The 13,597-nt window shown below is 40.4% G+C and overlaps 1 protein-coding gene across 3 annotated transcripts in view; it reads left to right on the forward strand.

Annotated features, from left to right (window-relative positions):
• The window catches only part of SEPTIN11 (septin 11), a 132,440-nt gene extending 119,836 nt beyond the window's left edge, over window positions 1–12,604 (forward strand). Inside the window, exons 10-11 of one of the 3 annotated variants that reach the window (XR_013484096.1) lie at window positions 3,657–6,088; window positions 7,891–12,604. Coding sequence is in view for 2 of the 3 variants with exons in the window: in XM_020988380.2 (XP_020844039.1) it covers window positions 7,891–7,906 (16 nt within the window). In the remaining variant the exon portion in view is untranslated. Of the gene's footprint in view, window positions 1–3,656; window positions 7,451–7,890 lie in introns of those variants that run through there. The other 2 variants (XM_020988380.2, XM_020988379.2) reach the window with 2 other exon arrangements.
• Window positions 12,605–13,597: the final 993 nt, after the last annotated feature.

Raw genomic sequence — 13,597 nt, forward strand, 5'->3', positions numbered from 1 at the left:
CACGTCTGTACTTGCCTTTTGTCTTGTTTTCAGACTGGAAAGTGGTGTTTTGACCAGTCTGCCTGAAGAAAGTACTTTCTCTCTGGAGCAGGGAAGACAAATAGAGGCTTTCACATTTTTTTAGGGTACATAAAATTAATTTATGAAATCTGTGCTCTGCAACAGAAACTTCTGCACCAACTTTATGATTCTTTGGAATGACCTTCAATGTTCTGTCTTTAACAGCAACAAAAAACATCTGATGACCATCTTTATAATGAACATTCTAAAAATTATGATTGCTACTATTATTTTCTTATTCTTATTCATGCAGTTCTCAATAAGCTAATCACTGCAGATATTACTGCCAGTTAGAGATGTTGGGAAGAGTTTTCAGAGGACCTACTTGTTCTCTCAATTTAAGATGACATATTGCTCTATTTTCAAAACTAGACAAAATGTAATATGGCTTTAATTTGTTAAAGGGGCCTGATTCTGCTCTTGGCTTGCTGGATACCTTTTGAGGACTATAATAAGTATGTAGGAATTGGTCCCCATCCAAGTGGCAATTTGGGTCTTCCCTGAAAATTGGTTATGATTGGAAGCAACCGACTGAATAACCTTGGATGAAGATAAGTTAAGAAATCCAGTATTTTGATTGCAAGTGGACATTGCAGTGGTCATGGCAAATGCCAGGAGATTTGATGAGCCATAGCTAATGAAAATAATTGTGTGTGCTACCTTACTTTGTCAGTAAGTGTGTCATGACCGGTAGGTACCTTGTTGTGAAATGAGAAATGGTACCAGAACTTCAGCTCTGCTGGTCCACATCTTAGCACAGAACTGTGCTTTTAGGAGAACCTCTGTGCAGCTTTTTAGCCCATAACCAATGATTTTTTTTTAAAGGCCAGGACTCTGTGGGAAAGCATTGCCCTCTCACCAACAGTTTAAAGGGGGCAGAGGCTCTTTCAGTTATACCAACCACAGAGAGATGGGTAACAACAGCAATGCTGAGTTTAATTAATATTGAGTAGATGTAGACTTTGCTTTCTTGTCCTCCCCGGTTTGTCTGTGGCTAAAAACACAAATGCAGAGCTATAGCACCACAATGGATGAATCCAATGCAATGGAATGAATATTTATTTTCAAGACTGTACATTAAAACTGACTTTGTATTTCCATGCTCTGAGCCAACAGAAATGGTACAGAGAGAAAAAGGGAGAGATGGAAAGATGGTCAGGATATGTGAGACACTGTGGAAGAAGGGGGTGGAAGTGGCTGTAGTGTGTGTGTGTGTGTGTGTGTGTTTATGGGGGCATGACAATGTGCCAGAGCTCTGCTGAACATAAGAGTCCAAAGGACCTAATGTTTTTAGTGCTGGAGTCATCTCAGGAGTGAAAACAACAAATTTTAATCCACTCCAAGGAAACACATTGCTTTTGAGCTTAAGAGCTGGGCATCTTATTGGTGTAGCTAATGGAGATGGCTTCCAGTTGAAAATACTACATCTCTTCTGATGAGATAAATACCTTGGGTGTTCCGGCTTAACCTATGAGAAGGAACACGTATGTTTACTGATGTGTGCGTGTGTGTTGGAGAGCAAATGGAGAGACACAGCTGCTGATGCTAAGAAAATCCAAATTTGAGGTTGAGTTTTTTGTTTGTCTTGCCCCTGACACACGTAAGTGCATAAAGAGATGTTTTAAATATGAATTTAAAACAAAGAATACGAATTGAATATGTGTTCTAAATATGAATTTAAATACAAAGACCAGCAGTGTGAAAAGAGCTTTTTCATTTTCCTATGTACTTTGGTGTGCCTTTAAGCAATAAAAGTTCCAAAAGCTGAACAGTATGGTGCCTCCATTTAAAAAAATAATAATAATTCCATCCAGGAGCAAACTTTACAGTATTTGGAAAACTCTTTTTAACCTATGTGCACAATGCATCATTAAGGCAGTTTCTTCACCACCCATTGGCCCTAACAATTTAGAATGCTTTTTCTTTAATGACAATGTAAAGTATGTAATATAGTATTCTTTGCCCCTCTCCCACTTATAGATTCTAATTTAGAATTAGTATATTTGAATTAACTAATTTGGCTTACAGTATACCTTGGTTTTATGCCTGTCCATGTTTGGCAAGCATATTCCTGTGCAATAGCTTCCGGGTTCACACTGGCCTCCACGCGCCTAGCATCTTTTCCATTTCAATAAAGTGACTGCTAGCAGAGGCCCGAACCATGAAAAAACAGAATAAAAACCAGAACTAGAACATTACCAGTGGCTACAGCCATTTGGAGACTTTGAAAGGCAGTCACTGGGGTTAAACATAGCACTTGTAAATGCTTCAAAATGCAGCTGATTCTAGAGTGCCCACACTTGCCAAGGACCAGCTAGCTTTGCTTTAAATAACACAGCAAAAAGAAAAGAATGACTTTTCTGTAGACTGTGCTCCATGTTATAGCCTGTCTTGGTTTTTCTAAAAGTTTTTAATTTTGTTTTTCTACTTTAATGAAATGCTCCCTTTTTGTGTAGGTAAGGCTTTTTTTTTTTACTTATCTGTAACTGTAGTGGCATGACAACTTAACATTTCTGTAAGATTATTGCAAAAGTAGAACTAATCTGGGCACTGCCATTAGCTGGATCCCACACCACAGGCACAGACCCCCATTTCTGTTTGCCACTGAGATGCTAGTGACAAGCAGCATCTACACTCTCTCTGTCCTTTTATTGGATCAGCAAGAATCAGCAGGCATTAGCTGATTAGCATCGATCCCAGAATCAGGTTTTTAAATCTGTCTCTTGAAACCTAGTGTCGTGGTGATGATATCTGAGGACCACACTCTGCAGCAGCCTGCAATTCATCTTTGTAAAAATAATTGTTAAATTCCTTACCAAGGAATAAGGATGCATGCTTCAACCTGTCTTAAAAAAAAAAAAAAGAAAAAAATAACCTTTCCCAGTGTACATTTTTAAGTTTTGCATTGCTTCATACTTAAACGTGGATGAAAGCTCTTGGCATTGCTGTAGCTATAACACAACCAGTGATCATCTTTTTTTCCCTTTCCCTGGGGGAAAAAAAGGATATATGTGTATATGTGTGTGTGCGCGTGTGTGCGTGTGTGTCCACAACGGATTAATAGCATGTTTCCTCCTCTTGTCTGTTTCTATGTTTTCCTCATCCCTCAGTCTACAGTATCAGCCCTTTTCCACAAGTAATGCTGCCATTTTAAGACAGTTACTATGCCTTTGTCCTTTGACTTTTTGGTGGGCCTTGAAAGTGTTGCTTCTGCGGGGTGCACAGTTGTTACTATCAAAGATTCCTTTCAGTACAGATCAGGGATCCTCTTGCAGTCATCTGAGAAAAGGCTGAACAGTGGGATCTTTCCACTGGAATTTGCAGCAAATTCAGCAAGTCATTTGAGAAGTCAAAGCTTCATGCAAATGAAAACTAACCATGTGTTTCTTAATTCTTTTTTTTTTTGAATTTTGCTTTTGCCTGTCACATAGAATAGACTACTCAAATTTTGACCATTTTAATTTCTGTCAAATCCATCGTTGTTGCATGAGCAGCCACCATCGCTCTGACGCTGGTGTTTTCGCTCCTAACTCTTTTTTTTTCCTTTTGGTTTTATTATTATTTCTAACTTTTTTGTTTTGTTTTTTAACTTGCAGTGCAAGCTTCACATAAAGCCTGGCAAGCCAAGGATGTTCCCGCATTCACCTGCTTTTGCAGTAACGTGTCCCTGCCATCTGTGTTCTGTTTTTTTCTTTTACCCGCCCTCGCCCCCTTCCCCCCTTTCCCCAAGCACCAATAACCCTTTTAACTCATTTCACTGGAGGTGGGTGGTGGGAAAAGGTAGAAAAGGGAAATGATGGTAACTGCTATGTTCACCTGGATTTTGTCTCTGGAAAGTAAATGGTTTGCCTTTTATGTTAATTCCAAACAGTCACAGTTGAGCACGCCTGTTACTTGTATGTTGCTTTGGAATGAATGGGAAAGTACTGTACATTCAGCGCCATTGTGTCTGACATGGAAACTGTTCTCACCGCCTCACCAGCTGAACTAAAACCTGAATGACCATGACTTGTACCCATGACTGCCCGATGCCCACATCCACTCTGCCTCTTCTCTTTCCACAGCCTCCTCCCAAGTCCAGCAGCTTTTTGCTGAGACAACATGATGGGTAAACAGAGCACGATTTGGATTGAATTTTTCAGTTTAGTACAGGTTTCTTGTCAGCCTCCCTAGAGCATCAGACTGCCTCATTTTACTGTTTTAAAAACAAAGCTGGATTCATGATTCTCAAACATTGGAAAAGTTCAGGGAGGATTATTCCAAGGGCCTTGAGCACATAACTCTCCATCGCCAGCATACCCTAGTTTTGGGGGGAAATCACAAATAGATGTTCATATGCCATCGTTCAGTGAAAGAATATACAAGATCAAAAAAAAATTTTCCCATCCTTTCAACTTAAGATAAACAAACCTCTTCTGTATTATTTGAATTTGTTTTCCATGGGAAAATCAACATTATCTCCTAGTGGCAGAATAACTTCTTGTGCTATGGGATCTATCTACAAGACTTCCAAAAAACACTGTTTTCAGCAGCCACTTCAGTATCATTCCAGATAAAACACTCTATAGGATTAACTCTTTAGCCTTTGGACTTCCACATTTCTGTGGACCTTGTGACCTACACATTAGAAAAAGCCAACTTGAATCAAGAAATGAAAATTCAGTTCTCCTCCCAAGTAGCTTCCCCACCCTATCCTCCATTTGTACCACTTGGCTGTCAAGACAAGGAGAGCAGATGATTCTTGGAACCCAGTAGGCTTCAGGGAATTCCCTTTGCCCTCTCTGTCACTGCAGTTACTCACACAAAGCATTTCTATCCTCTTAAGGCCATGGAATGTGGTGCCAAAGGTGCCAAGCAGGGAGATCAGAGAGAAACATAAATAAGCCAGTAGTCTTCCAGAGTCTTTAAATGTATTCATACTCTTCCGTCCTAATTGATATAAAAAACCAATTTAACTACTTAAGCTCTGTACTGTACCTTTAGACATCCCTCCCATCCCCCTGCCAGTTCTGGAAGCAACATGAAGTAACTTCCTGTGTTGGTCCTCCTAACTTTCTGGTGCTGAGACATGCCAGCTTTCCTTTTGCTCCTAGCTAAGTAGTCTCCTGTTGGTCACTTTTTACATTTAACACACTCCTCTTTGGAACTGAGATCTTCCAGCTCTTCTTGCATTTCCTCCTAGTGCCTTGCCAGGGTAGAATGGCTAGTGGTTTTTGTTTTGTTTTGTTTAAACTGCCTCTCCAGGCTGCTGAAGCAGAGGGCTTTTGTTTAGCCTCCCTTTTCTTTCCCGCCCCACACCAGCCATTTTCCATAGAACTTCTCAGGGCACGGAGAATCTCCAGGAACTGATTTGGGGCCATAGAGGGAAAGCTCTCGGGGTGGGGGGGGGACCCTTTGGAAGCTCAAAAATACACTAAGAATGTGAGCTTCAAATCTAGAAGCAGCAGCAGTAATGCACCTAAGACAGGTTTAGCCCAATCTCCACAGGGTGTCCCTGCAGTTCTCATATGAACTAAGCCATTGGAGCAGCTGACTTCTGGGACTTTTTCTCAGCATGATGAAACCAGTTTCCTGACCATGGGCTGCATTTTCTCATGCACTACACTAAAAGTCAAAGACTCAGCCGCTTGTGTGACATGCTTGCACCAGCTGCTTTGTGTGTCTTCTTGTGCCTCACCGTGGGAATTAACTTTTTTTAACTGTTTCCTTGTATCACTAAAGCCTTTTTCAGGTAGCTGAGCAGTGAAAAGGCATCCAGTCTCAGTCATTTTGACTTTCTGGCCCAAAGCTGTGACTAGATTGCATTAGTAGCCTCATTGGTTTTTTTTGGTCTTTTTTTAAAAGGTATTTTAATGCTGCCACTAACTTAATTCTTACTGCCATCCCTCCCCTGGCCCTCTTGAGCTTGTCACTGCTGCTCTTCTTCTCTTTTCTTTCTGTATTTATGCCTTTTTTCACAGTAGTCCTTGGCTCTGCACGGAATAAATGATACCCTCAAATCTAATTGGATGTACTTTCACCTCTGCATGTAAGTATGGGAACAAGAAGCCTCTTTGACCTCTCAGCCTTTAAAAAAATTAATGAGTGGGACAGATGGGATGGGGGTTGGGGATCTGTTTCATCCTGTTAACTTGAGCAGCACCAGAAAGATGGCCATCATCATTAATGCCTCACAGCAGCCTCATGAGCTTAGATTCCCCCTGAAGTCAATGTGGAAGTCTTCCATGGCTTGTCACACGGTGAGACCATACAGGGAGCATTATCTGACATCACAAAGGGCTTTAGGTGGTACAGTCATTCCTCACTGCCAAAGAAAAGTGATCTTTCTGATTACAGCCTCCATTGAGCAGTATCTTCAGCATGAAGTATTAGTGCCCTTTCATGGGATCGCTGGAGTTTTGGCAGCTGGCAGTGACTACCATTTTGCCTCTGGATCAAGATTTTGCTCCCTTGAGGACTTTCACGCCAATGGCTCAGTAGCAAGTGAGATATAGAGTGTAACAACAAGTGATGAGGAGAGTCACTCAACGTGTTTTTACAATCCAGATACATTTGTAAAAACAGTAGAATGTGATGCCTGGACCAAGGGAGATGTAGAACTAGCTTATTAGTTTAGAGGTACAAGTTACCTGTTTTTCTTCTTTCCCTGCTTTGTAACCTCACAAGCTAAAGACATTTGCTTACCCTCATCACCTTCAACCCCCATCAACAAGAAGTTTGGTTCCTTCACTTCCTCTCCTTCCCTCTCCACCCCTACAAAATGTTTTATAGACTGTTCAGTCAGGTTTTTCTACTGTTACTTACTCAAGCCCACTTGTCTCTGTGTGGTCCTACCAATCCTGTCCATTCAAGTCACTTTGCCCTGCCATTCTTCATCATCTGAAATAGGTAACGTTTCCTAATCTTAAGAATCATGGTTCCATTGGCAGGCCACCTGTGAGATGATTTGTCCGACTAGTGGGATTGGCATCTCCAAAGCCTAGCATATGAGATAATACGAAGGGAATTTTTTTTTAAACGAACTGAAAATAAAGCTGTGAAGAGCAGAACTGTTTCCTAATTTTTAAAAATATGCTGATATGCCTTAAACTGTAGCAGTAGACTTTTGCCACTTTGCTGTTTAAAAAAAGTCAATGTTTTCCCAAACCTTGTGTAACTTCCATTCAGTGTTGATACAATATTGTTAGACATGTACACAGCATGTTAAAACACTTGTAAATTTAAAAAAAAAACCAAACTAAAGTTATTGTATTGATGTCAAACATTTCATTTCTGAAGTACTGATCACTTTGCAATTTTGTTAGGTAGGGGGATAGTGAAAAGGTAACCTATGCATATATCTATAGTGCCAAGACATGAAGGGGGGAAATATATTTTTACCCAAACGTTGTGTTTTGTGTGCCCTCTGTGATTTCTTTATGTAGTACTGTGTATCAGAGTTGGAAAACGAAGTGTGAGAGTAGTCTTCTCATCTTTTCTTACCTTGTCTGGCTCATCTACTATGACTATTTTGGCTTCATCGACTTCTCCAAAATGTTGGCTTTCATGGTGTTCTGTACCTTGCACACCATTTCTGCTGCCCTCCCTCCTGGTTCCCATCTCCTGCTCCCTGTGCTGACCAGAATTCCTATCACACCCCGCAGCCCCTTTTCATGGCCACAGCATCCTCTTCCTCCCTAGCCCCTGATACTGCTAACTGAGCCACACTCCAGCCATGCTTGATGAAAATCCCTTTAATTGACATACTTTCATTCCTTCACAGCTTAAAAAGTAGAGAAGCTACTTTTTAAAAGCATTTGAATCTGAACCTCTCTTTTTTCTCTTCTGTAGCTTCTTCTTTATGTAATCATCATGTTGACAAGCCCTACTCTCTCCTAATGGACAGTAGCGCATTAGAAGAGCAGGAGTTGTATGTACACACCCGTTGGGGAAGAGTTACCTCATTTCCACCATCGCCTTTCCTTTTATACTGTGGGTCAAATATCGCACTGCTGTGTCTATTTGTCAGTGTCTGCTTGCACACCACTGGTTACAGTGTGTCCTCAACTAAATTTTCACCTCCAAAACAAAAATTAAAGAAAAAAAAAGTCAAGTGGAACACAATGTAGGCCAAGAACCATGATATCACACTGAAATGCTCGTTAAACTGTAAAATGTATAGTGTTGTTAATCTGAGAACAAGAGGCGTATAGATTGGGACAGTGTGTACCCAAAGGAGACGGCCACAGACTGCTATTAACACCCCTACAAACTTAAAGCTAATTCTCACTCTAGACCTGAGAGCAATCATAACCAGGACTCTCAGCGATCAGGTGCTTAAATCTGGGAAACTGTCTTTTTTTCTTTTGTTAGTTTTGGGGGTGGCTTGGTGTTTGGTATGGGGTTTTTAAAACTGATAAAATATTGCATGAACAGAGATGCCCACCATTTTCTATATGAAGTATTGTAATGACAAAGTTTTATTTTTCCTCTAGCGTTCTAAGAGAGTGAAATGGGCATCTTTCTTGTACATTCAAGACCCACTGATTGTTGTGTTTGATTTAGAGTATTTTTATGGTACCTGGAACCTTGTAACAGGTTATTTGGGTGGTTTTTTTCCCTTTAACTTGAAGTAAGCCACATATGATTTCACAAATATGCTGTTTAAAGTATAGGTCTGATACCAAGTCTACCCATCTTTACATTCAACTAGGAGGTGGTTTACTAAGTGAAGAATGAGTGCCAAAAGTTTTTAAGATGGGCCTGATCTATTTTACATATACCCTTTCCTTATTCTGCCAGATGTCACAGAGCTGTTATGTGTTATTAGATCATTGACCGTAGCCTGTTTTTAATTAGGAGTTTCAAGATAAAAGAGAAATGAGGTCGAAACACAGCAAATGCCTAGGATTACAATAGCTAGTAAATTGCAACCTGTTGTCACTTTGCCAGTCCATTCTTCCTTCTGGTTGCAGAAGAATCATCACCCAAGATCCCCTATCAGGCAACCCTCATGAAAAGCTCTCTTCCCCATACCCCACCCCCTTAGCCCCCATCTTGAACTTGATCCTCTTATGGGGTGGATTACATTTCTGCCTCTGTGTGATTCAGTTCACTTTTGGTGGAAAAAGTCATACCATAGCTGTCTAGCATTCTGTTTCCTTTCTTTGGGACTCTTCCTTCACTCTGGCTTCTTTAAGGGTACTTAAGTAACCTGGATTCTATAAGAATATTCCAAAGTTTCTTCTTGCTTGTAAGGGTGGACAGACCTATTGCAGGATACCAAACTACAGATTGGATAGTTTCATTTATACATACATACATACACACACACACACACACACACACACACACACACACACACACACACACACACACACACAAAACCCATAACAAATGACTCCCTCAAACCCATTCACTTCTAACACTACGTTTGGGACAGACCGGATTTGTGCCCTGGTCGCTGTATGAAAATGCTCATTTTTAAGTGTTGGTAGTTGACTCAAAGCTTTCACCCTCATACCAAGTTAAGTTCTTCATGGATCTATCCATCCATCTCATTATGTTTTGTTATACACTGCCTCATTCCCAACTTACTGTCAGCATCCCCTTGCTCTTCAGTAGCATGAGAATTACAGCTGGAGTCCTTTCACTTAACCACCCAGGAGTAGCCCCAAGCTAAATCCTACAATGAAATGAAGAAGAGCACAGTGTGCCTTCCTTTGGCTCAAGCAGGTGAACATTGCATTTTCAAGTCACTTCTCTATCTCAGAGTCCCTGAATGGCTACTCAGAGCAATTAAATGAGTCTACTGAACAACATCTTGCCTTTCTACACCTGGGATTTTCATAAATGATAGGTTCATCTGAGCTAGAACATTTCTCGTCATCATAAGGGCACACACTCCATTTGTCTCTAAGAACCTATTGCTCATATCAAAGGCTCCTACATGGAAGCTGAGAGCTGGCTGGAAGAGGAATTTGTTGGTCAAGGCCAGAGCCTGACAGAGGTCCAGATCATGAAGCGACAAATCCACATATGTGAAATAACACACTCTCTAAGATCCTTTGGCTAGCCTAGCTTCATTTTAAGGTTCACAAATTCCCTTGTTTCAAAACCTCTACAGGAAGTGTGATTGTCTGAGTAAATTTATTTTAAGATCATTTACCAAACTCCTTTCTATTATTCAAGTATCATACATACATAATTCATTCCTATTAATGACCATACACACACACAAATTAAGCCACCTTTCATGACCACGAGAGGCTCCATGCAATACTACATGATACCAATGATACTCAGCTGAAACTGGCACAAACACAAAATAATAGGTTTTACAGGCAAGGACACTACAGTGGATTGTCAGGGGGAAAACCTTGCAGGTATCTGAACAGGAGATGCTCAAGTTATGTAAACTGTTGAACACCCAGTATATAATTACAATTAAAAGGATTTTTACTAACAGTTATTGACCAAAATGTAAAGATGGACTGCTCCTAGATTGACACAGCACACAGAAATAAATATCTCTTCCTTTGTACACCGAGTTGAAGCAGCTAAGAACACATCAAGATTAGCCCTCCGCCACGTTTGACCAAAAGGGCAAGTCTGATCAGTCTGACATCCATGAAAAAGATTATATTGGGTTCTCTCAGTTATTTCTCTATGTATCCCATGTTCTTGGCTCACTATTGGCAAAACTTGAGTATTTGAAAAATTAAGTGCAAAGTCAGTTTAAATGATGTCCTATCTGAAACTTATTTTCGTCACATGCTCATCTGGTCTAATGAATGTCAATTCTCTCCTATTGGATTGGCAGTGAGGCCTGTTCACTTCTAACATCCTGTCTGAATTCTTCACCATGGTGTTCACACCTCTTTCTTAAGTCTTTTAGACTTACCTGAACTGTTAGTCAAGCAATGGTGGTGGGAATTACCATTTTTACTGGAGAATCCCTTATGCATCTATAATATGACCCAGAAAAGGAAATGTTTTGTTTTATCTTTGCCAAGAAAACCCCAAATGGGGGTCACATAGTCAGACATGACTGAAACAAATGAAAAACAAAAAACTAATGAGAAGCGGTCAACTCTGGATTCTCTCATGGAGTATCTTTTGAGATAAAACTAACTCAAACTGGAACAAATTCTGTTTCCATAGTTGGCGGTAGCATTCAATAGCACTGAGGTTTTTGACACCCCTTCCTTTCACAAATTGGGCATCTATTCAGAATTATCTAGATGAGGACCTGGAAAGCAAGAGGGAAGTCACTGCAGACTGAACTATCCTACCTTCTGCCCCTTTTTGTGGACAGTCACTGCAAATGGTAAAAATGTAATAGTAACAGATAAAGAACACATGATGGCTAGGTTTATTCAACTATACAGAAAACTGGCTTGCCAGGGTTCCCTCCCTTCTTCCTCCACCTTCTCCTCCCTATCATTTTGCTTTTTTAGATATCCAAGGCTTTCAATGGAATCTGCCAACTGAAGAAACTAAGAGAATCTTATATAACAAGTCTTCACTCTTCTTGCTCTCATAAACACAGGAAATGCTACTTATCCTTTTAGGTGCCATAAAATGCATTTTTAAAGGGGATTAGAGCCTAAAAATGATGAGCCTCCATGTGGATTCTTTTACTTCTAAGGACTATGTGGATCATATTTTGAAATAAACACGAAAAACAAAACACCAAACCTTAAACAGAATGGGCTGGCTAATAACAGGCTTTGATAAGCAAGACAAGCCTCCTGAGAGATGAGAAAACCATTATGTAAGCAAACAAGATCTGCTTCCAGAAAATTAGGTTCCAATAGGAATAGATGGGCCCAAAATGCTTTGCTCTTCCCTTGGAGCAGCCACCTTTACACCCCGCCCCCTTTTAGCCATCTAAGTGTTTTTCCACTAATTTAACTATCCAGTCAAGCCTCCCTTCTGAGCCCCGAGGAGTCTGGCACTCATCCTACCCTGCTAAGGGAGTTCAATTTTAAGAGTTAAGAGTTAGGGAGAGCCTAGATCCATTCTTTTATTTCCATCTCTGGGAGTGTGTGAGGAGGAAGGAAACAAGTATTTTGTTTTCCACTGTCATTATAAACAAGGAGAACAGGAACATTAAAGATGATCACTTTTGATTAAATAGTGTTCTTATCCTCCCTTTCTTGCGAGATGATGGGAAATAAAAATTTCTGCAGGCCCGCTTCCACAACGTCTTCCAGTAAGCTGTCCCAAGAACCTTTACTGGCTTGTTTTGTTTAGAGGAGGAGGGAGAAAGAGGGTGCTTCAGAAATAACCCTTACACTGGGAATTCTCTAGCATGCACACAAATGACCGAATCATAAACATTCTACCCAGAGGTATACATCACAACAAAAGGGACTAACCCAGTCTTGAGGGCCAGATAATGGCTTCAGTGGAGGGGAAGTACTGAAGTTAATGTTACACATCTCCCCATGTCCATGGCTATTGCTTTATCCTTTATTTGAGGTCACTTCAAAACAAAATAAGGGTTACTTTGTTGGACTACACAGTGGTACATTTCTACATAAAAGTATACAAATTCTTATTTGCATAGCACTGGTTTTCTTTGGTTTGGAACTCTGCGCCAATTATGCCAAGTAGCCATTACTTGCCTCTGTCTGAATGTGCTAATAAGGTTTCTGGCCATCAGTATGCATACCATAGGCTTCCTGAACCTTGATGTGCAAATGACACTGGTATCTGGTTGCCTCTGCATGGAAAAGAAATGAGAGATAACGCTGCTAGGCTGACCTAAGCACTGAACGGGAGCTAAAAAAACAAGCCAATAGGCGCACTGAAAAAGAATGGTTCTACTACACTATAGGCCTCCCTTCTGATTTCCCTCTAGATTCCATAATGTCTTGTCAATGTTGCAGCCTTCTTTCCTTGAGACAGCTAAATCATCTTGTATACTCCACTAACAAGAAAAAAATAAGCAAGTCACAACACCCAACACATCGGGGTGTGCAGGAGCTTAACCTGGCTTCCTTCCTGAGCAGAACACGTTGCCTCTTTGGACAATATCCTGACCTTACTGTCTTGCCTGCTCAGTACCACTATTTAAATAGAAACTTTGTTAGTCATCAAACTGAACTAGAATGGTAGGTATTAGGGAATGAATAAACTTATTTTCTATGCCTTCAACTGAAAAAATTCCAGTTCTAAGTATAAGGTAACCCCTAAAGCAGATGGCTGTTGTCCATTGCCTAAAGGAAGTCCTAAGTGGACAAGGAGAAAATACACAGCTTTCTCACGTCTAGCTTTCTTAACCTTAACCACAAAAGGCCAGAGGTTGAAACATGAGAGCTCCTTCAAGGGTCACTTTTGTAAGCTGCATTAGTCAGCATTAAGTGAAATTTTCTATTTGCATTGCCTATTCAGAGGCGTTACTTAAATTTTGAATGCAGTCTGGAAATCACTGGATAAAATGTGAGCTATTATTAGATCTATCCATTTCTTGACCATCTCCTTTTCAAAGAAACTTGTAAACTTTGAGGATTATTGAAAAACAAAGAACCTGGACCATATCAAAGGACTT

Source organism: Phascolarctos cinereus, unplaced genomic scaffold, assembly GCF_003287225.1.
Source record: "Phascolarctos cinereus isolate Bilbo 61053 unplaced genomic scaffold, phaCin_HiC Scaffold_9;HRSCAF=440, whole genome shotgun sequence".
NCBI lineage: Eukaryota > Metazoa > Chordata > Mammalia > Diprotodontia > Phascolarctidae > Phascolarctos > Phascolarctos cinereus.